The sequence below is a fragment of the Sus scrofa genome, chromosome 2 (genome assembly GCF_054392235.1).
Source record: "Sus scrofa isolate SSC_HxYL_T2T_F1_AM1 chromosome 2, Sscrofa_HxYL_maternal_Yorkshire_Landrace_v2.0, whole genome shotgun sequence".
NCBI classification, from domain to species: domain Eukaryota; kingdom Metazoa; phylum Chordata; class Mammalia; order Artiodactyla; family Suidae; genus Sus; species Sus scrofa.
In genome coordinates this window covers 52,783,296-52,808,031 of record NC_139384.1, presented here as the reverse complement: position 1 = coordinate 52,808,031, position 24,736 = coordinate 52,783,296, and the positions used below count along the sequence as shown (strand labels likewise).

Below are 24,736 nucleotides of genomic sequence, written 5' to 3'. Positions count from 1 at the left end.
CATGGCTCGGATCCAGCATTGCTGTGGCAGTGGTGCAGGCCAGCAGCTACAGCTCTGGTTCGACCCCTAGCCTGGGAACCTCCAAATGCCACAGGTGTGGCTCTAAAAAGGCCAAAAAAAAAAGGCATTCTAATGCTCTGGGCTCAACAGTCACTGCCTCTGGCTGTGTACTCCTGTGTTCTCTCCTTTTGCTCAGGGACATGCTGGGTCTTGGGAGAAGCCCCCAGGCAGCATAAGAAAGGCCTCAGGAAAGCATCCTGTGTGTGTGTCTGCTGAGAGTCACACAACAGCCTGGGACTAAGCCTCGCCCAGGGAGAAGTGGTTTCCGTAGGCTTTGACAGTATTACCTGATGTTTTGTTACATCCAAAACGAACCAGCGGGGCTTCCAACCTTTCAGCAAAGCTCCTCTTTTGTAGAGCGTCCCCTCAAAGGACCTAGAAGAAATGATGACATGGCAGTTAATTTGATTTTAAAAAGTGCTGTAAAGGGGATCTGTTGCTTTTGTTGGTCAAGGGTCTCTTTCCCTCAGAGGATCGGAAATTGATCAGAGTTCCCCTCGAATTCTTCTACGAGACCTTTGGGGAAAGACTGCTTCTTTCTCTGGAATTACCAGATTTGTGAGATTTGGAGCTCTCAGTAGTCATCTTTTGTGCCACACTGGGGCAGATGCAGCCCACGGGAGAAAGCAGAGCTGACTAATGACAGAAGCCTGGTGATTCTGTGTGAGAAACCAGCACGTCCTTGGCCTTCCACCTTTATGTGAGTGGATTCCTTTCTGCCTGAGCTAGCACGAGCTGGATTTCTGATGGTTGCCACCGAAAAAGTGCTCACTAACACATATTTCCTCAAAAGATCTGGCAGACTCTGAGATAGTGACAGTCAGGACCCAGCCACAAATAACTGCAACCTCCTGGCCTTATTTAGCTGTGTTTTGGCTTTTCCTCTTCAAAGAACCATCGAATGCATTTAAAATAGAAACAAAGGATTAAAGCAGATCCATTTTAATTTTCAGAAGGCGGCCCTGCACAGGCCTAGCTTATTAAAGGGCCTGTGCTGTGGCTGTAGGCAGGGCGGGGAGAGCCTTCGCAGTGCATCCAGCAGGGCTCGGCAATGCCAACCTGTTCTCCTCGTTCTGGGACGTGTACTGGCTGTACAGGGTGGCCGCTCTCCGGTCCACTCCGTTGGATGGGGAGATGCTGGCGTTCTGCTCCTCCCCCATGCTGCTGTCCGGGAGGTGCAGCAGAGACCTCTTCCGATAGGACGGGAGGTTGGTAGACACGATTCCTGAGGAACCCGAAGGATGTCTCTGGGGCTGAAAAAGACAGGATGGGAGCTAGGAAAGCTTTACAAAGCCTTTACGCAACTGATCTGATCATTTTTACTTCTAAATATTTACTTCTAAATTTTGATTTTAAATATTTTTCAAGGAAAAAACCGGACCATACATATGTAGATAGAAAATACATATAAAGAGATGTTTATCTTGGAGCATTTTTTTTTATAATAGTAAAAAACTAGAAACACCCTAAATGTCTATCATTATGGGACTGTTTTTTAAAAGTATTTCCATACAATGGAATTCTAGACAGTCATTAAAAACGCTGACCTATATACAGTGACAAATGGAAGAACAAGTATGATGCTACTACATATTAAGTATAAAAGAAAGCAGGTTTTAAAACTGCATGTATAGTAAATCCCTTTTACATGTGTGTTTAGAATTATAAAACAGGTTTGATGGCGTGGTGGTTTATTTCTAGGGAAAAAATTTGGAGCTCTCTTTATCTTCTATTTTATAACATTCTGTGTATTGTCTTATTTGAAAGAATATATATACCTGACTTTCATAATCAGAAAAAAAATTAAACTATTTTATTCTCCCGAAGCAAAAAGCAGTAAGATATCACCCATCTGTGGTCTGTCTGATAACAGCTTCTGAATTGCCATTTGAGGGCAAGAGACAGTGCCCGGAGGACCCCTTCTTACCACGTCTGAGGCTTTCTTCTACTCGCCATTCTCCTGTGACCCCTCTGTGACATCCGACCCTGCTGACTTCCTCTTCCCTAAAGGGCTCTTCAGAACACTCATTTGTCCTAACTTCCCTCTGTTGCCTTTGGAGCCAGTCTGATGTGGGATCGACTGGTGGCTGTCCCGAGTACTAGTTGTGCGATCTCTGTGCCTGGCCTGTCACGTACCAGGAGGGACACCGCTCCCTCATTGTGGGTTTCAGAGGATGCTAAAGTGTGTATGGTCACCAGCACAGCCCCTCCGCATACTCCACAGTGAGGGGGTGTGAGAAGCAGAAAACAGAGCATTTGGTTTTAAAATATTTTTATGATAAATGTTTCTTACTGTAGAAACAAAAAGGGGGTATAAGCAACAGAAAGCAGCATATTTTGCTGTTTTAAAATATTTCATTTTCTCTGACTACGGCTCTGGAGCAAACAAGGTCTTGGCATTCCCCTCCTCCCTCATGTGGAAGAAGATCAGCTGAAACCACAGAGGCGCTGAGATAGAAAAGAACACAGTAATTTCCCCTGGATATGGGGCCCTGGAACATAAGTATTATGTCACTGTGGTAAAGTGAGACACTCAGGAAGTACTCAATCATTTGGAACTTTCTGCCCTGGACCCCCAGGTTATGACTCCTCCCTTCCTACTCTCCCTCTGGCCTTGAACCTCCTCAGTGACCTGAGGCAGAGGCCCCACCTCACCTAGCACCTTCAAGAAGCTCAGGAGTAGCCCTTGGAAGGGCTAGCCAACTTACACGGTCTGCTCTGGGCTCTTCTTTAAGGTCCACGGTTACCCTTTCCCACAGCTGCTGCCACTTCTCAGGGGTTTGGTTCAATTTATGCTCCAAGCGTTCAATTTCCTGCAAAGTAATTAAAAGGAGTTTTCTGACATCAGTATTTCATAGAAATCCAGATGTTTCTCAGAGCCACCTCTACCTCTGCATGGCCAGTGGGCAGTTAAGGACAGCGTGAGCCCGCGGCCTCAGAGGTCTCCCAAGCCAGGAATAGTGGGTGTTCTAGCTGGTGGATGCACTGTGACAAAGATGACTTATTAGGATCTGGGACCAGGCCTTTTTGTACAGATGGCTTAAACAGATGAAATAAGTATACCCAACACCTTCATCCTTGGTTGGCCCCTACGAAACCTGATGGCCACAGCAAAAGGTCAGGCACTGGGCTGGTGTCCAAACCCTCATAGCTGAGGTAGATGAGAAGCCTGTCCTTGACAGAGGAACCCCTCAACCCTGATGATTCACACCAGATGTAAAAAGAATAAGCCAAGAAATGCCCAAGGGATGGAGTTTCCTTCAGACAGGGAAGCTGGAGACCAGGGCAGTGGCCTCTGTGATGGTGCTATCACGGAAACACGCTCCTCCTGGTCAGAGAACTCTTTGGGAACTGTCTGGCCCATATCAGGACTCAAACACTTTCCTCAGAGCTGCTGCTCTCATCAGGGTGGCTACTGCCAGGATGGCTTCACTCCAGAATGTTCCTTGTAGAAGGTGGTTGGCAGTATTCCCATCAGGCCATCAGCTACCCACATTCTGACCAGAGGAAGTGAGGCACCCACAGGAGCCATACCCCAGGCCTAATTCAGGCGGTTTGGCCAGCTAAAACAGCTGGGAGGCTGCAAAAGACTCCAATTGCTCGAATGCTTCCTCGTCATGCTGGAAAACTGACTTTTTCAGTTTTCCAGTATCTGAGCCCGGTCCCCCACTGATGCCGGGGAGCAAATCTGGTGTCCTCATACTCCTGTAGTGCTGGCTATAACACCGGCCTAGAGTAAGGAGAGCCATGCCCAGGAATTTGTGACCTGGAAGGTCTTAACTAAGGCTGGTTCCTGAGCCTCCTGGGCCTCCCTGGTCCGCTGGGGCCCTAGGAGTGAGTCTGTACCTGGCTGACTTACACTGAAAAGGCTGGTGAGAGCATCGGGCTGAGCGCAGCTGACGTCATCATAGCACGGCCACACTGTTCTCCTTTGGTTCTGGGGCCCTGGCCCTCCGGCCAGTTCAGAGTCCTCAGAGGGGATGTGCTTGGGGGTCAGCATCATCCAGTCATAGGAAGGCCCCGTGGAAAGGGTCTCCTCGATGTAGTAATCCCACTTCTTCAGGCTGGAAACATTTACATTGGGCTTCAGGGCCTGTTTGAAGAGAATTCTGAAATATAGTTTCATCTTGACCCCAAAGTACCCCAAGCTTACTGACAGGCCGGCCCCTAACATTGCAGGATCCCAGGGAAAGGATGAACAGAGGTACAAATACCATACATCTATATATTTAAATGTTATAGATCAACATCAACTGTTAGATAAAATATATTCTATCCCCCTACCTTGACAAATATAACTTCCCAGTGACCTAGAAAGCCAGGCTCCAACTAAGAGTTCTTGGACTCTTTGGAATTCTACACCAGCAAGCGGTGGCACTGGGGAAGCTGGTCCCAGCTCCCAATTCTTGGCCTAACCCCCTGCTTCTCTGCCCAATATTCTGACGGTTTTTTATGAACACGTGCATATACTCCAGTCCATGCAGCTAAACTCCTGTCCACTCCCTGCCAAACAGCTACTCCTCATCAGCCCTTTTGGCTTAGGGATACATTCACTGGCTTGGGGAACAGGCTTGGAGAAATGGCCTGGTGAGTAACTTGAATCCGGACAAGGGAATTTAAGCACCAGAGCAGGGTCTTGATGAAGGAGGGCACCTTGGTTTTTCATAAATCTCACTTCATGAGTAGGGTGCATCTGGAGAAAGGCCAGAGTGGGGTCCTACTGCACGGGGCCCAAGGCTGGGCCTTCTTGCTTCGGAGTAAGGGGGTCCATTCCATTAAAAAGTCTATTTCATGGAGATGTGCAAGCAGAGCATGGCTGCCCCTGAAACGTTAACTTTCTTGGGCTGGCTCCAAACATCCCTGTTTCCCATAGGGCTTCTTTCAAGACTCTGGTCTAAATGGATTTAGGGAAATCTTTTCTAAAGTATTGTAGATTTTGCAGCTTAGATGACCTGCTGAGGTTTCAAATTTTGTTTGTTCTGTCTTCCCAGGAAAAGTTGACTTGTTCTGACTTTCCTGAAGCTATCCTTTCAATGTTTTGGGGGCCAACTTCTAATTTTTGTGGTCAACAATTTGGTAATAGTCTCCATTCCACCATAACTTAAACCCATAGTGTATCAAAATTTTAAATAGCTTCTGGTAAGAAACCTAGTCAAATGTTTATAAAAAGCTCAACGGCTTATATGCATTCAAAGTAAGGAAAACTTTTAACACACAATACTCCAAAAATGAAACATAAATGCTTTCTTTCTGTACCTCTATTTCCACCGGTGAATATAAATAATTAAAGAAAACAGGACTCCTCTTGTGCATTCTATCAATACACTCCCAAATACAAATTCCTTTTTTGGCATGCTTGTCTCCTTTATCATCAAATAAAGTTCCTGTAAATCCAAAAAAATTCAACAAAAGCCAAATCAAGAGTTTGTCTTAAAAGTACAATGCATGTAGCAGATGAAAAATGGAATATTTCTTACAGCTCTGGAAACAGCAGTGCACATGCAGAAACACTAGAAAAATAACTGCAATGTTAAAGATAGGAAAGAAATTCACAGCTATGTGAAAACAAATCCCAGGAAGGAAAACATGTGATGAAGTTTCCCCAAGCATTTAGGCTGTACACCAAGACTCTCTTCCAATTGACATCCTATATCTATACGTAGATTCACAGAGGTCCAGGCCAGAAGACATTCTACACATTTTCCAAGAGAAAATGGAAGCACTTAGAGTTGATTTGATGAAATCCAGTTAAAAACATAATTTTATGTTTCTTTTTTAAGTTGTTGGCTGTTTATTATAAAGCCATTTAAAGTGCTTTCTTTGTTTAGTAGTTATATACCGCAAATCATGGTCATGGAGACTTGGGATGTCAGAAGGGTGTGGTTTGTATTTTTGGGTGAGTTAAAAACAAAAGTTGAATGGGGGGGCACGTCAGGTACTATATTTGTACCTTTCAAATGCTCAATCTGTTACTCACATGAGCTCATTTTGGCTTTAATAGAGAGGAAGGTGTGTGAGAGTGAAGCAGGAGGTGTTTAAAAGGCCAAGAAGGGTACCTCTCTTGAAAGGTGCTTTCTTGCTTAGTCAAAAGTCAGCGGACATTTTATTTATTATAAAGGAATGTCTCATGCCCAAGGCTGCACAGATTTCCATAGTATGAGGGGCCCTGAGACTAATTAACATTTCTTCTCTACCTTTTGACTACAGAATGCTATAGTTCTCTATCCTGGTCAGTCTTTTAAAAAAAAACCCAAGGGCTTAAAAAAAAAATCCCAGTGCCCAGGTCTCATTTCAGGCCAATTAAAACAGAATCTCTGAGGATAGGCCCCAGATAGCAGTCATTTAAAGGCATTTAAGTGACTCCAATGTCTGTTGTAACCAGCTCTCCTTGTTACTTTCCAAAACACATGAGTCCTTAATGATGTGTGGAATGATAATTTTATGAATCAACAAAGGTCTGGAAGTATCAATAGGAAGGGAAATGGTCTCACCAGTGCTGTTTCCTTTACCCAAAGTATGAACTATACTAGGTAATTTTATTAGCCTGCACTGAAAAGCACTATTTCCTGATTTCATATTTTAAACTGAGAACATCAGTAAATATCTTCAGCCACTAAGAGAGTCCTCTTTATGAATATTCGGGTACATATAACATACCGAAAATAAACACTAAACATAATATACTGATTTTCTTTTTTCTTTTTGTCTTTTTAGGGCTGCATCTGTGGTACATGGAGGTTCCCAGGCTAGGGGTCGAACCACAGCACAGCAATGCCAAATCCAAGCCATGTCTGCGACCTACATCACAGCTGGCAGCAAAACTGGATCCTTAACCCACTGAGCAAGGCCAGGGATTGAACCTGTGTCCTCATGGATACTGTAAGATTAATTTCTGCTTAGCCATGATGGGAACTCGTAACATACTGATTTTCAGTATTTGTTTGCCTTTTTAACAAAAATACTCATGTGTATTCCCCCTCCTATAACAACAGCAAATGAAAGAATGTAAAATCCCCCTGAGGAGTGTTTTCACAGGGGCTGACTGACTTTCAAGAATCTACTCTTGGAGATTCTGTCATAGCTCAGTGGTTAATGAATCTGACTAGGAACCATGAAGTTACGGGTTCGATCCCTGGCCTTGCTCAGTGGGTTAAGGATCTGGCGTTGCCGTGAGCTGTGGTGTAGGTCGCAGACGTGGCTTGGATCCCACATTGCTGTGGTTCTGGTGTAGGCTGGTGGCTACAGCTCCGATTAGACCCCTAGCCTGGGGACCTCCATATCCTTCTGGTGCAGCCCAGAAAAGGCAAAAAGACAAAAAGACAAAAAAAATAAAATAAAAAATAAAAAAAAGAATCTCCTTTTTACAACTATTACTGTTATTAAAATGGTAACAATGATGGTGATGTCTAACACTTACTGAGTTCTTACTATGTGCTAGCAACTGTGCTAGGAAATTTGCAAATACTTCCTAATGTGATCATCACGGTCCCAAACGGGGTGGATGCTATCACTGTGCTTGTTTTAAAGATGAGGAGACAGGTACCTAACCTGTCCAAAATACTTGGCTGGTAACTGGCAGTGTTGAAATTTGACTTTGTTCTGTTTGCTCCAGAGCCATAGCTATAACTTCTATGCCAACTCCTTCCAGGGGCAAGCATCTGACCTACCGGTGTACTGGGGATGTTAAAATAGTAAGCAGATTTAACTTTTTTCTTTTTTGATTTTTAGGGCTGCATCCGTGGCATATGGAAGTTCCCAGGCTAGGGGTGGAATCAGAGCTACGGTTGCTGGCCTACACCACAGCCACAGAAACATAGGATCCAAGCTGCGTCTGCAATCTACACCACAGCTCACAGCAACACCAGATCCTTAACCCAGTAAGAGAGGCCAGGGATCGAACCTGCAACCTCATAGTTCCTAGCGTATTTGTTTCCACTGTGCCACGACAGGGGAACTCCCCCAGACTTAACTTTTCAAAGGTGCTACATGATGACCACGTACAGTCCCTAAGAACTAACACACCACATAATCTCACTCCCTGGTGTCCATTCTACTTTCATAGGTCAGAGGAAAAACTTAAAATGGTCTTGCCACACTTCAGGGTGGTTATTTTATTAGATTTTTCAAAGTAAAAACATGTAAGACTAACAAAAAAGATGGAACAAAGGCATGCAAACACGTACCGTGCTCTAATCTTTCATAGTCTGAATCCAGAAGAAATGTTTTAAAGCGATTAGACACATAGTGGAAAGCCAAGAACTTTAAGTAATAGAGATTGAATTCAAACTCAGTTGGATACTGGTTGTGAACCTGAAACACACAAGGTATAGAAAAAAGTTAAGAATCAAATGGAACAAAAATGGATGCCGTGCCAGTGAACGCTGACCTGAAATGTCCAAGAGGCCATCTGGTCACTCAGTCACATCAATATCTACAGTGAGTGGAAGTGGGAAGGGAACCAGCCTTTCACCAAACACCATGGTAGGGTTGTTTTTTTTTTTTTTTTTTCTCTTTTTGCCATTTCTTGGGCCGCTGCCGTGGCATATGGAGGTTCCCAGGCTAGGGGTCTAATCGGAGCTGTAGCTGCCGGCCTACACCACAGCCACAGCAATGTGAGATCTGAGCCGCATCTGCGACCCACACCACAGCTCACAGCAACACCGGATCCTTAACCCACCGAGCAAGGGCAGGGACCGAACCCGCAACCTCATGGTTCCTAGTCGGATTCGTTAACCACTGCGCCACAACGGGAACTCCATGGCAGGGGTTTTTATAAACAAAATCTCATGTAATCTCTATAACAGAGCAAGATAGGTATTCTTTTTTTTCCCCAGCTTTATTGAGATATAACTGACATATAATACTGTGTAAGTTTAAGGTGTACAACGTGGTGATTTAACATATATCTACTGTGAACTGATTACCACAGTAGGGCTAGTTAACACCTTCATAACCTCATATCATTACCTTTTTTTTTTTTTTTTTTTTTTTTGGTGGTAAAGAACATTTACGATACACTCTCTTAGCAACTTTCAAGTATATAACACAGTATTGTTAACTACAGTCACCACACTGTACACTGGATCCCCAGAACTTATTCCGCATATCTGGAAGACCAACATCTCTCATTCCTTTATTTCCCAGCCCCTGGTAACCATCATCCTATTCTATTTCTATGAGTAAGGCTTTTTTAGATTTAAATATTAGTGAGATCATTCAGTATATATCTTTCTCTGACTCATTTCACTTGGCATAATGCCGTCGGGGCCCACCTGCATTGTTGCAAATGGCAGAATTTCCTTTTTTCTCATGGCTGAATAACATTCTATTGTGTGTGTATACATATGTATATATGTGTGTGTATATATAAAGATATGTATAAAACATTTTCTTCTTCCATTCATCTATAGATGGACACGTAGGTTGTTTCTATATCTTGGCTATTGTGAATAATGCTGCAGTGAATATCGAGTATAAATATCTGTTTGAGATAATGATTTTATTCCCTTATCCAGAGGTGGGACTGCTGAGTCATATGGCAGTCCTATTTTTAGTTTTTTGAGGAACATCCATAACCTTTTCTGTAGAGGCTGCGCCACTTTACACTCCCACCAACAGTGTACAAGGGTTCTCTTTTCTCCACATCCTCACCAACATTTGTTACCTCTTGTCTTTTTTTTTTTTTTTTTTTTTTTAAAAGGGCTGTACCCCGCGGTATATGGAGGATCCCAGGCTAGGGACTGAATTGGAGCTGTAGCCGCTGGCCTACACCACAGCCACAGCAATGCCAGATCCAAGCCGCATCTTTGACCTATACCACAGATCACAGCAATGCCGGATCCTTAACCCACTGAGCAAGGCCAGGGATTGAACTTGCAACCTCATGGTTCCTAGTTGGATTCGTTTCTGCTGCGCCACGACAGGAACTTGTCTCTTTGATAACAGCCATTCTAACAGATGTGAAGTGGTATCTCACAGTGGTTTTGATTTGTACTTTCCTGATTAACTGTGAGTGATGTTGAACACTTTTTCATGTACCTGATTACCATTCGTATATCTTTGGAAAATTGTCTATTTAGATCCTTTGAAGATAAGGATTATTAGTGCCCTCCCCTTTTACAAATGAGGAAATGAAGATAAGCAAGATTAAGTAATTTTCCCAGGGTCATTCACAGTAACTAGTGAGCCCAAATTTGAACCCTGGCTTTTGTTAGGCTCCACAGTCTGTGCTTCATTCACTACTTTATATTGTGTTAGATACTTGACAGATACAAATTATTTTAAGTTGTGGTTTTTGCTTTCCAAGCATTTGTGGTGTGATGGTGTGTAATACAACAAGAAAAGTTATACTTTAAAAAGTTTGGCAGTAACAGGAATAAAAAGAGAAGGTGGTAGTTTGGGGGGTGGGCAGCAAGAGATCTTTTTTTGGACAAAAGAAATGTGTGCCTCTCTGAGAGCAATCGGAAGGAGCCCAGAGAGAGAGAGAGAGAGAGAGAGAGAGAGAGAGAGAGAGAGAGAGAGAAGAAACTGTGGACAAAGACCTGACAAGTGAGAATAGGGCCTTGAAAAAACAAGAATGAATGAGGCTGAGGGCCCAGATACAGGCAACGACCTTAAAAATGAGGAGAGAGAGAACAGTAGATAAAAAGAAAGATATGTTCTTCTGCCAAGGGAAGGGGGAGGAGCCTTTTAACTTTAACTTTTTATCAGTAAATCAGTGAGGTCACTGGACAGAAGAGTAAGGAAGAGGGAATGACATGGGAGTGGGGAGCCTGGGACGGTCACTGAACTACTGTGTGCTTTAAGCAAGCTGTCTGCAGACTCTGTGGAGCCATCTTACGTTGGTAGAAGATAGGCTGATGACCTTGTGATGCTCCCAAGTGCACCCAGCAATCTCACCTCTATATTGCTCAATCTCTCATGACCAATTAGAGAATTCTGCTTGGTTGAGATAAGTTCCAACCATAATTGTATTTGCTTAAAAGCTGTTTCAAATGAACATGGCAGGCAGGCTGTCTAAAAGCCAGCTTTCTTCTCCATGTTAATTTTTATTTTTTTAGGGCTGTACCCATGGCATATGGGAGATCCCAGGCTAGGGGTAGAACTGGAGCTGCAGCTGCCGGCCTATGCCACAGCCACAGCAACGCCAGATGTGAGCCGTGTCTGTGACCTACACCACAGCTCATGGCAATGCCGGATTCTTAACGGACTGAGCGAGGCCAGGGATTGAACCTCTATCATGGATACTAGTCAGATTCATTTCCACTGAGCCACAATGGGAAGTCCTCTTCTGCAGGTTTAATTGGGCAATATAGACCCAGGTTTGATCAGCCAAAAAGAGCAGGCATGTGTGTAATACGCTGATTGCATTGATCAATGGGAATTTAAAGTTATGATCTGGATATCACTGATCTTTATCAAAGTTTATCACCTGGTTAGAAACCTAGTTTTCTGTGATGATTTAAGGTTGTTTTTTTCCCCCTATAGTTTTTTTTTAGCTTTTTAATTAAACTAAAAATTTAGCTCCTAAGTAATACAAAATAAAATGAGTGTTAGGGAGACATATTAAAATGGACTTTGACTCTTGGGAGTGAGTTCCCGTTGGGACCTGGCATTGCCATGAGCTGTGGTGTAGGTCAGAGATGCCTCTCGGATCCCGCATTGCTGTGGCTGTGGCTGGCAGCTGCAGCTCTAATTAGACTCCTAGCCTGGGAACTCCCATGTGCCATGGGTATGGCCCTTAAAAAGAAAATACCCCCAAATCTGGCTCTTAGGCAATGGGATGGCATACTGTGGACCTGTTTTCTTGGTCTGGGCCACTGCCCCTCCTGTTGTGTCTGGTCCCCCTAAGATAGGAAAGCCTTCCATGAGACAACTGGGATGTGGCTCTGAATAGGCAGGCAGTGTGCCATATTCCAAGGTTTTAGAATGTAAACTTTCTAGCCTGAGTTTCTGGTTCAGCATCAGTAGCACCACCTCAGGGGGTCGGGTGTGCACACAACAGAGAGGGAGTGACTCAGATTGTGGGTGGTGGGACAAGAGAAGGAGACGGGTCCAGGAGGATGGAATTTGGTTTTGTCCCATCTGAGAGTCTCAGGAAGGAAAAATCTGCAATGTGTTTGGGCAGGGCGGAGCTCCAAGGACAACTCTGCCTCAACAGCTCTTGGAATAAACCTTGGCATATACAGCCCAGACCCTCGCTGGCTCACTGTTTCCAGCGGAAGATGAGTTCTGGTCTACTTCCACTCACCCAGCCACAATAGTTCTAAAAACTCTAAAAACTTGTCAAACAAAGCCCCAGAATAACAAAACATTCCTCTCAATGACTGGTCATAAAAACCACTTGCCTCATACATATGTGTATCTTTCCTTGATTTTTCAGATATTTAATATGCTTCGGAGTATAATTTGTAACGACCCACTTCTAAGGTAAGGTAGAATGGAAATAATAATATGACCTTAAGCTGAACTTAAGAGGCATATCAGGCAGATCAGATGCTACGAGCAGACACAAAACTCTTCTTCTACAAGTGGAAAAATGCTCTCACAGCCACTGTACTGAATGACTGGCTTCACCACAAACCACACACTCTACAATTACGTTAGAAAGGCTGGACACTTCTCCAAGACCTCTGGCACTTGCCCTGCTTGAATTGGGATTGGTGTTTAGAGAATATCAAGGCGTGAGTACTTGGGGGCACCAGTGTGGGAGGTGTGTGTGTGTGTCTGCAGTTGTTGACTGCTTGGGGTTGAAAAAATCTGCTTCCCCCCACCTCCCCATACTACGGGTTAATTATCAGGCCTATTGGAAGTTGAAGGGAAGATGCTGAACATTTTTTTTTTTTTTAAACTCTGTAGCAACAGTTTAAGCAACAACCATACGAAAATTTCTTCAATGGGAAAAAAATCAGATTAACCTGAATGCTGGGTTGATTAATACCCAGATAACCATATTTGGAATCTGACATTAAGAAACAGGGAATTTTCTGAAATGTCTTTTTACCATAATGAGAAATGAAGACCTGATTGTATTTACAAGACAAAATCCAGTGTTTAGATTTCCAGTAAAAGAGAAAAATTTTACTCTTTCCATTTAGTCCCACATCCCAGGGACTCAGTTTGTTCAGTTAATTGGCTTCTGTTCTCCTTGTTAAAGGGACACCTAGACTGCTATGCTGTACCCTGCCACAGTGGTCTCACAAGGCACAATCCACATGCTTCCTTCTCCTGTTAAGTACTGTTTTAATAGAAGAAATGGGATCAGGCCAAAGAGACTTCCTCTAAAGGGACAGAGTGAGAGTTTAAAGGTTTGTGAGTCACAAGATTTCGTTTGTTTTAACAACTTAAATGAGGTACAACTGACATACAATAAGCTGCAAATATTTAAGTGTACAATTTGATGTTTTGATATCTCTATACACCTGTGAAAACCATCACCACAATCAAGACAAAAGTATCAATAACTCCCCAAGGTTTCCTTGTGCCCCTTTTGTTCTTCCTGCACCCTCCTCCTTTAAGAAACCACGGATTTGCCTTTTTATCACCTACAGATTAATTTGCATTTACTAGAACTTGATATAAATGGAATCCTATGTATGTACTTTTTTGTGTGTGCCTTCTATCACTAAGCATAATTATTTGAGATGCACCCATGTTGTTGGGTTATCAATAGTAAATTCCATTCTGTATCTAAGTAGTATTCTATTATATGGATATACCACAATTTACTCATTCACCTGTATATGGACATTGAGTTGCTTCTAGATTTTTGGTTATTACATATAATGTTGCTGTGAACAGTTATGTATGAGTCTTTGTATGGGCATTAAACCTTCATTTCTCTTGTGTAATTGCCTAGGAATGGAATGCTGAATCACATGGTATGGTAGGCATGGTTAACTTTTTAAGAGATGGCCAAACTGTTTTCCCAAAGAGTGGTATACTTTTATATTCCCATTGGCAGTGTTAGAAACACTTGTCAACACTTGGGGTAGTCAGCTTTTAAATTTTAGCCATTAAAATAGGAAGGTAGTAGTATCTCATTGTGATTTTTTTTTTCTTTTTTTGGCCATGCTTGAGGCATGCAGAAGCTCCTAGGCCAGGGATTGAACCCATGCCACAGCAGTGACAACACCAGGTCCATAACCCAAGAGGCCACCAGGGAACTCCTCATTGTGACTTTAATTTGCATTTCCTAATGAAAAATAATGTCAAGTATCTTTTCATGTGTTTATTTTCCATCTGTATATCTTTGGTGAAGTTAGTACAAATGTCTTGCCCATTAAAAAAAAAATGGGTTGGTTGTTTCTTTTTTTGCTTTTTAGGACCACACCCACAGCATATGGAAGTTCCCAGGTTAGGGGATGAATTGGAGCTACAGCTGCCAGCCTATGCCACAGCCACAGCAATGCCAGATCCAAGCCATGTCTGCAACCACACCACAGATCACAGCAACACCAGATCCTCAACCCACTGAGCGAGGCTAGGGATTGAATCCACATTCTCATGGATACTAGTCGGGTTTTTTATTGCTGAACCACAATGCAAGCTCTCTCTCTCTTTTTTTTGGGGGGGGGTTGTTTCTTATATATTGAGTTTTGAGAATTCTTTATATATTCTACATAGGAGTCCTATAGAAGATGTATAATTTGCAAATGTTTTCTTACACCCTGTGATTTCTTTTCATTTTCTTAACAGCCATTTTAAATGCATACAAACATATATAGAATGTATACATATATATACACATGTATATATATTCTTTTTCATATTCTTTTCCATATGGTTTATTATACAATATTGAATACAGTTTCTTATATTGAAACTAGGGGTTGAATTGGAGCTGCAGCTGCTGGTCCATGCCACAGCCACAGCAATACCAGATCCAAGCCGCACCTGCAATCTACGCACAGCTTGTGGCAACATGGGATCCTTAACCCTCTGAGCAAGGCCAGGGATTGAACCCATAGCCTCATGGATACTAGTTGGGTTCATAATCCACTGAGCCACAACAGGAACTCTCGTCAAACAACTTTTCATGTGCTTTATGGTTGTATCCTTCAGAGAAATGTCTATTTAGACTTCTGTCCATTTTTTGATTGGGTTTTTTTAAAATATAAAGATGAATGAGATGTTCATATATTTGTGATCAATTCCTTGTAAGGTGCTTCATTTGCAAATATTTTCTCCCATTCTGTGGGTTGTCTTTTCATTTTATTTATGATTTTCTTTGCTGTTCAAAAGCTTTTAACTTTAAATACGACCCATTTGTTTATTTTTGTTTTTATTTGCATTACTCTAGAAGATGGGTCCAATCACATTGGTGTGATTTATGTCAGAGAGTGTTCTGCCTAGGTTTTCCTATAGGAGTTTATAGTATCCAGCCTTATGTTTAGATCTTTAATCCATTTTGAGTTTATGGTGTTAGATTATGTTCTGATTTTATCCTCTTACATGTAGCTGTCCAGTTTTCTCAGCACCACTTATTGAAGATATTGCCTTTTCTTCATTGTATACTCTTGCCTACTTTGTCATAGACTGACCATCGAGTGCATGGGTTTATCTCTTGGCTTTCTATCCTGTCCCACTGATCTACATTTCTGTCTTGGCATCAGTACCATACTGTTTTGATGACTGTAGCTTTGTAATCTGGGAGCCTGATTTCCTTCAGTCCCATTTTTCCTTTTCAAGACTGCTTTGGTTATTTGAGGTTTTGTGTTTCCATACAAATTAAAAATTTTTTTGTTCCAGTTCTGTGAAGAATGCCATTGGTAATTTGATAGGGATTGTACTCAATCTATAGATTGCTTAGGGTAGTATAGTCATTTTGACAATATTGATTCTTCCAATTCAAAAGCATGGTATATCTTTTCATCTGTTTGTGTCATCTCTGATTTCCTTCATTAGTGTCTTGTAGTTTTCAGGGGGGTCTTTTGCCTCTTTAGATAGGTTTATTCCTGGCTATGTTACTGTTTTTGGTGCAATGGTAAATGGGATTGTTTCCTTAATTTCTCCCTCTGATATTTTCATTGCATACAGGAATGCAAGAGATTTCTTTGTATTAATTTTGTATCCTACAACTTTACTGAATTTGTTGATGGGCTCTAAGAGTTTTTCTGGTAGACTTTTAAGATTTTCTATGTATAGTTATCATGTCATCTGCAAAAAGTGACAGTTTTACTTCTTTTCCAATTTGGACTCCTTTTTAAAAACTATTTATTTAGGTCCACACCTGCGGCATATGGAAGTTCCTGGTCTAGGGGCTGAATTGGAGCTGCAGCTGCCAGCCACACCATAGCCACAGCAACACCAGATTGAGCCACATCTGTGCCCCAAGCCACAGCTCATGGCAATGCCAGATCCTTAACTCACTGAGTGAGGCCAGGGATCAAACCTATATTCTTACGGATATTAGTACGGTTCTTAACCTGCTAAGTCACAATGGGAAATTCCTGGATTCCTTTTATTTCCTTTTCATCTCTGATTGTTGCAGCTAGGACGTCCAAAACGATGTTGAATAAAAGTGGTGAAAGTGGACATCCTTGGTTTGTTCTTGGTCTTAGTGGAAATGCTTTCAGCTTTTCACCATTGAGAATGATGTTAACTGTGAGTTTGTCATATAAGTCCTTAATTATGTTGAGGTAGTTTCCCTCTATGCCCACCTTCTGGAAAGTTTTTTTTTTTTTAATCAAAAATGGGTGTTGAATTTTGTCATAAGCCTTTTCTGCATATATTGAGATAATCATATGGTTTTTATTCTTCAGTTTGGTAATGTGGTATATCATCAGTATGACTGATTTGCAGATATTGAAGAATCCTTGCATCCCTAGGATAAATCCAACTTGATCATGGGTATGATGCTTTTAATACATTGTTGGATTCGGTCTGCTAATATTTTGTTGGGGTATCTGCATCTATATTCTTCAGTGATACTGGCCTATTATATATATATATATATATATATATATATATATATATATATATATATTTGGTATCTTTGTATGGTTTTGGTATAAGGGTGATGGTAGCCTCACAGAATGAGTTTGAAAGCATTTTTTCCTCTGCAATTTTTTTGGAAGGGTTTCAGCAGAATAGATGCAAACTCTAAATGTTTGATAGAATTCACCTGTGAAGCCATCTGGTCCTGGACTTTTGTTTTTTGGAAGTTTTTAAATCTCATTTTCAATTTTAGTACTTGTGATTAGTCTGTTAATTTTTCTATTTCTTCCTGCTTCAATCTTGGAAGGTTGTACCTTTTAAAGAATTTGTCCATTTCTTCTAAGTTGTCCATTTTATTGCTATATAGTTGCTTATAGTAGTCTTTTATAATCCTCTGTATTTCTGTGGTGTCAACTGTATCTTCTTTTTCATGTCTAATTTTATTGATTTGAGCCCTCTTTGTTTTCTTGATAAGTCTGACTAAGGTTTAATCAATTTTGTTGATCTTTTCAAATAACTAACTTTTAGTTTCATTAATTGCTATTGCTTTCCTCATCTCTACTTCATTTATTTCTGTTCTGATCTTTATGATTTCTTTCCTTCTACTAACTTTAGGTTTTGTTTGTTCTTCTTCTCTAGTTGCTTTAGATGTAAGATTAGCTTGAGTATTTGAGAGTTTTCCTGTTTCCTGAGGTAGACTTGTATTGCTATAAGCTTTGCTCTTAGAACTGCTTTTGCTGTGTCCCATAGGTTTTTGGATTGTCATGTTTCATTGTCATTTGTCTTGAGGTATTTTTTTTATTTCCTCTTTAATTTCCTCAGTGATCCATTGGTTGTTTGGTAGTATATTGTTTAGCCTCTGGGTGTTTGTGGGTTTTTTTTTTTTTTTTTCTTGTAGTTGATTTCTGGTCTCATAGTGTTGTGGCTGGAAGAGACGCTAGATATAATTTCAATTTTCTTAAATTTACTGAGGCTTCCTTTTTGGCCCAAGATATGATCTGTCCTGGAGAATGTTTCACGTGCATTTGAGAAAAATGTATATTCTGCTGCTCTTGGATAGAATGTTCTATAAATATCAATTAGGTCTATCTGGTCTAGTGTGTCATTTAAAGCCTTGTTTCCTTGTTGATTTTCTGTCTCAATAATCTATCCATTGATCTATGTGGGGTGTTAAAGTCCCCCACTAATCTATTTTATATATAGTAGTTTGTATCTGCCAATTCCAAACTCCTAGTTTACTCTTCGTCTAGCCCCCTTCCCTCTTTGGTAGCCATGTATTTATTTCCTACATCTGTGAGTCTGTTTCTGTTTTGTAAGTACATTCATCCGTCTCATATTTTAGATTCCACATGTAAGTGATATATATCTACCTATTGCTTTTGTATCCTTGTAGTAAATCAGCTGTCCATATATCATAATATGTATAGAACTATTTCTGGACTTTTATCCATTCTGTCCTATTGATCTACTTGTCTATCTTTATATTAGTTATCACACTGTCTTGATTATATAGCTTTATAATAAAATCAGATAGCATTAGTCCTCTAATTTTGTTCTTTTTCAAAGTTGTTTTAGCTATTCTAGATCCTTTGCATTTCCATATGGACTTCAGAATAAGTTTGCCATTTTCTACAAAATGGTCTACTAGGAGTTTGATTGTGATTACACTGAATCTTTAGATCATTTTGGGGAGTCTGACATTTTAGAAATATTCAGTTTTCTGATCAACAACAAGGATTCTTGATTTATTTAGGTCTTTACTTTCTCTTAGCAATGTTTTGTAGTTTTCAGTATCTAGGTTTTTAACTTATTTTGCTAGATTTCTTTAATGTTTTTTGACACTATTTTAAATGGTAATGATTTTTAAATTTCAATTTCTCAATGGTTTATTGTGAGTATTGATTTTTATATACTGGGCATGTATTCTGCAGCCTTGTTAAACTCACTTTTTCTAGCAGCTTTTTCTTTTTTTTGTAGATTCCATAGACAATCACATTTTTTTGAATATAGTTTTACTTCTTCCTTTCTAATGTGTATGTATTTGCTATTATTATTTTCTTGCCTTACTGCAGAGCTATGACTTGTAGTACAATGCTGAAGTGATGAAGCAGACATCCATGTCTTATTCCTGATCTTAGGAGAAAGCACTGTCTTTCACTATTAAGTGTGATGTTAGCTATAGGTTTTTTTTTAACAGATACTATTTATCATTTGAAAAAGTTTCATTCCATTCCTGGTTTCCTAAGAATTTTCACAAGGAATGGATGTTACAAATGCTTCTTCTGCATCTACTGAGAAGACCATATGGTTTTTCTTTAGTTCCTTAATATGATGAGTCAAACTGGTTGATTTCAAATGTGACATCCACTGTGCATTCCTGTAATAAGCCCCATTTGACCATGGCATATTACTTTTTAAATATATTGAATCTGATCTGCTGAAATTTTGTTTGGAAAATATGAAAATATGGTCATCAGGAATATTGATCTAGTTTTCTTTTTCTGTCTTTGTCAGACAAGGGTAATACTGGCCTCATAAACTGAACTGGGAAGTACCCCCTTTGCTTAAATTTTCTGGAAGAGTTTTTGTAGAATTGCTATTATTTCTTCCATAAATACTTGGTAGAATTTACCAGTAAAGCCACCTGGGCCTGAAGTTTTCAGTGCGGTAAGATTTTTAACTACAATTTCAATCACCTTATTAGACATAGGGCTCTTTAAGTTATGTATCTCTTCTTCAAAGGGTAGGATAGTTTGCGTCTTTTAGGGAATTGTCCATTTCACCCAAATTTGTAATTTTATTGATGCAAAACTGTTCACAGTATTCCCCTGTGGTTATTTTAACATCTGTAGAATCTGTAGTGATGTCATCTTTCTTGTTTCTAATACTTGTAAGTTGTGTTTTTTCTTTGATCAGTCTGGCTAGAGGTTTATCATTGGTCTTTTCAAAGAACTGTTTTGGTTTCACTATTTTCTTTATTGCTAGCCACGAGATTTTTTGGGCCTAAAGGCAAGTCTGCTTCACCTAAATTTAGCATTATTGTATTATGTAGAATAAAGAATGATAGGCATCTCAGCCTATAAGTTAATTCTGTGTGAGCATTTCCCAAAATATGCTGATGAATAGAGTTTTAGGTCTCTTTCAGTCATCATCTGGATTCTGTTGTTCAAAATAATTTGTATTTATCTTGATGAAGAGAAAAAATAGACAGATTTACAATAGTTAATATTAAGCTGTTTGAAGCATTTTGGTTTTGTTTTTCATTATGTAGTAAAATGTGCCAATTTCACTTATTTATAAGAAGAGGATATGAAACAGAATTCAGAGAAATATGAATTTACAGCGTCTTATTTTTTTGTTCATATGCCATTAAGTACTTTGTAAAGTTTAAAGGCCCATAAAAATAAACTATGACTCAAATCCCAGGAAAGAGCAACTTTTTGGAAAGAAAATATAATAAGTTAAAATTGGATTTTGCTTTCAGGAATTACAAATATTAAACGACAAGAGACCTATATTTAATGGTATCAACATTTTAAAAACTATAGGGATATTAGACACTCTAGAAAAATAGGTAGCTAGTATTAGTTTTTGTTATTTCACAGATTAAGATTTAACAAATATTAACTGCACACCTCTACTGTGCCAACTGCATTCATATAAGATTTTTAATTCTTCTGAGATAAAGTGAAGCACAGAGAGGCTAAACAATTTGTTAAAGATTAAAAATTAGTTAATGATACTTATGTGCAAACTCAAACTTATTTTATGGGCTCAAATGTTAAAAGCGCTAATGTGAAGGTGCTTTGTTATAAAACAGCCTGGAATATGTCAATTTTTGTCAGTTTTCATTGACTAGGAAGCAGGGAGATACCAGAAACTCTTGAATATACCCCAAATCCATTAACTGTAGTTACTTTGCCAGTATTAATGGATAAATTTTAGAATAACTCACCTGGAGCTTAGCTCCTCACACATGTGCTCCCAAGGAAAGCTCATGCCTTCAAAAGGCAAATAGCTTTTCTCTTTGGAATAGGACCCTATGCTGGCATACAGTAACTGTGAGGAGAACCGTATCACAAAGCCAGACCAGAGTGAGTCAATTTAGAATCTGAATAAACTTTAAAGGCAAAGTTATGTTACTTATTTTTCTCAAAGTAGGAAATTATGAAAAAGTTCTAGGATGCACTCAGAGGAGATGCTTTTCTTATATGTCATTTTCATTCATATTACATGTATTCCTTCCTATAGTATTATTTTTTTAAATTTTTTAGGTAATTTTATATTTTGGATGTATTTTCCTTCTGAATTTGGTTCAACTATTTTAAGAAAAGGATGTATCCTGTAATGATATCATTCCAGCCAATTTCTTGTAGAAGCAACAAAAAATCTGCCAGATGTTGCTATTAAGAAACAGTGATCTAGCATTTATAATTCATCTGACACCTGGATACACTGGCGTAAACAATGGCTTTTTATATGATGAGGCAGTTCTAATTTAAGATCAGTGCTTCATCTGTTTTCTTTGTAACTCTATTAGTACTAATGGGCAAGTCTAGGCATATTTCCCTGGACTGCCTTTTGGCACTCAGCATGCTAGAAATGGTTAACAGGCAGTGAACACATCACACCTGGGGAAGTTTCGCTTGCTGCTGCATGATTTCGCACTTATTTTTAAAAACGTTTTAAGGCCTGGCTCTGTTTTGCGCCCCTGAGAGATTGAGGACGGCACTAATTTGAACTGTCTGGCAAAAACCAGAGTCATGTAAAGCATTAGTGTTCACTTGAAAGGTATTCCAAGACGGTATTTTCTAATGCCTAAAACCAGTATGTAGGAGATGATGAAACACTACCTTATAATTAAGTCAGCAAGAATCAGAAGCACTATTTGTTAACTATAGTCTATAGTCTTCTGTTTTTGAATGAATAAACAATCCCTTTTCAGAATAAAATAATCTGCTTCAGCAACTGGCACCTATCATAGCCAAGCATCCTTTAAATACTGCAATTAAGGTCATACACTAATTTTGCCATGACTTGCCTGCACTCAGATTATGGTGTGTGAAGGTATTAAGGCAAAGAGTTCAGGCAAATTTAAAAAATTTTAATTTTAATTAATTTTTTTAACGTGGTACAACCAGGTTTGAAATCATACTAGAGGGGTCTTTAGACCCTGAACAATATTAATTTCTACAGTTCGTGAAGCATTCACCTATAAGTAATTGAGCTTTCATTACTTTTGTTTTCGATTTCAGAACTGGTTTATAGAGAACATCTGAATGTTAACTTACTTAAAAACAGTTCCAGAATTTAAACATACACACCAAGTTGCTTTATATAACTACACAGTTTTAGCATGTATTGTATTCTAAAGTAAGAGGAATGTAATCCATACTTCATTTTAGTTTATGGTAAATTGCTTTGTTTACACTATTAAAGAGGTATAAACAAAGCAACAGTAGAATACTGGTTACTTTCCAACATTCTAGGCTATTCACACCTCCACTCACCTCACCCCACCCCGAGCAATAAAATACAAGCATTACATTCCAAGTAATTATTATTATACTTAGAACATAATGATGTTCTACCTGTGAGACAGTATGTCTTACATGAGAACCTCCCATTTCCTACTGATTGTGAATAGATTCTTCTGCTGACTCTAATACTCAGGAATGCAGACTGTGGCAAGTTGAACATGGGTATTTAACACATTTAATAGTGCATTTAACCTATGCCATGAAATTCAGCCATACAAACACACCCCTAAGCAACTCTCCCTCAATTAAAGGAAAGGAATTTTTTAAAGGTTAGAAATCAGAAAAGAAGTGGGGAGAAAGGGAGGGGAGATAGTAAAAGGCCAAGATTCAGAAAGATGGAAAATGGAAGAATAGCAATAAGAGATAGAAAATAAGAAGCTACACTGGGATGTCTGTAAGGATGAAAATGACTTGAGAAGCTGACAGTTTGCCCTGTGAACCCAGAAAGGCTCAGGTCTCAGAGGCCCAAGTACTTTATAGGGGTAAAATGGTGGCTAAAAATGAGAACTAGTTTTAAGTCTAGAGAGGCAGTGGTGAGACCTCCAGGGTCCTTTCCTACTCATGTAGTCACGTGATTACCTTCTTGCATGCGATTTACTCAGCTCTTAGCAAGAGACTAGAGGTTTGTTCTCTGGAAAAACCAAACTTGATAAGCTCTGGACTTGAGAACACCAAGCACAACTGAGTTAGTGATGAGACTAAAAACAGTATGAAAAAAAGTAAGAATTTGTACACGTAACTGGAATATCCCTGGATCCAATTCCTGCCCTGCTCTCAGAAAGCAGGCAGCCAAGCATATAAGTACTCTCTGGGCACCACACTGACATTTTTTTCTAGAGAAACTAGAGATCTGCTGTTTCCTTTTTATTTTTATTTTTGAGTGTTGTGTGTGTTTTTTATTATGGTTGATTTACAATGTTCTGTCAATTTCTGCTGTGACCGAGTCATGCATATATTACCTCCTGCTGTTTCCTTCTTTAGAACTCCAATTTACTGAGAAGTTGAACTTACTAATTAAAAACATTTTTTCAGGTTCATTCAAGTATAATTTATATATACTAAAATTTCTCTATTTTAAGAATCTAAGCTGATTGGTTTTGTTCACTGGTCATTTGGTTATACATTTGTGTAACCAATACCACAATCAGTTTACAGAAAAGTTTCCTCATCCTAAAGAGTTTGCTCATGCCCTTTTAGAAGTGATCCCCTTCCCTAACCACTGGTTCTAGGAAACCACTTATCTGTTTTCTATCACTACCATTTTGCCTTTTGTAGGATTTCCTAAAAACGAAATCATGTAGTGTGTGGTCTGTAGTCTTTTTTACCTAGCTTTCCCCCCCATTTTTAGTGAGAAATAATTGGCATACATCACTGTAGAAGTTTAAGTTCACAGCATGAAGGTTTGATTTACATATATTGCGAAATGACTACCAAAATAGGGTTAGTTAATATCCACCATCTCAGATAAGGTAAAAAGAAGAAAAAAATTTCTCCTTGTGATGAGATTTATCTGACTTTTTTCACTGATCATGATTTTAAGGCTCATCCATATTGTCATGTGCATTAATATTCTGTTCCTTTTGCTTGCTGAGTAGTATTCCATTGCATGTATATAACCAGATGGACAACTGGTGTTTTTCACATCCCTTTATTGTCACACCCATTCCCGTCCTCCCACTATCTCCAAACCCTTGCAAATAATAATTTACTCTGTCTCAATAATCTTATCATTTGAGAATGTTATAAAAGTGGAATTATACAGTATGTGACCATTTAAGATTGCTTTATTTTTGTTCAACATCATGCTCTTGAGATCCATTCAAATGGTATCAGCAGTTCACCCCTTCTCACTGCTGAGTAGTAGTCCATGGTATGGATGCACCATAGCTTGTTTAGCCATTCACCTATTTTAGGACATTTTGTCCCCTCCTTCCTACAGCTTTTGGCTATTATAAATAAAACTTTTATAACACTACTTTTTTACATTTGAACTGAGCTTCTTACCAAAAGCATATGGTTAGGTCATGTTATATTTAGACCATTTCCATTTAATGTAATTATTGATAGGGCTGAAGTCTGTCATTTTGTTTTTTGTCTTCAGTTTGATCTATTTTTCTTCGTTTTCTTTTTCCTGTCTTCTGTGGATTACTTGAACATTTTTTTAGAATTCCATTTTGATTTAACAATAGTGTTTTTGA

The 24,736-nt window shown here is 39.5% G+C and overlaps 1 protein-coding gene across 6 annotated transcripts in view; it reads right to left on the bottom strand.

Moving 5' to 3' along the window:
* Positions 1-24,736, bottom strand: part of SBF2 (SET binding factor 2) — a 451,285-nt gene that overhangs the window by 5,394 nt on the left and 421,155 nt on the right. For all 6 annotated transcript variants that reach the window (XM_005661131.4, XM_003122980.6, XM_085012070.1 and 3 more), the window contains 6 exons: positions 8,244-8,370; positions 5,317-5,444; positions 3,920-4,153; positions 2,769-2,873; positions 1,120-1,313; positions 348-435 (listed from right to left, as the gene is read on the bottom strand). In XM_005661131.4, the coding sequence (XP_005661188.2) occupies positions 348-435; positions 1,120-1,313; positions 2,769-2,873; positions 3,920-4,153; positions 5,317-5,444; positions 8,244-8,370 (876 nt within the window). The remainder of the gene's footprint in view (positions 1-347; positions 436-1,119; positions 1,314-2,768; positions 2,874-3,919; positions 4,154-5,316; positions 5,445-8,243; positions 8,371-24,736) is intronic.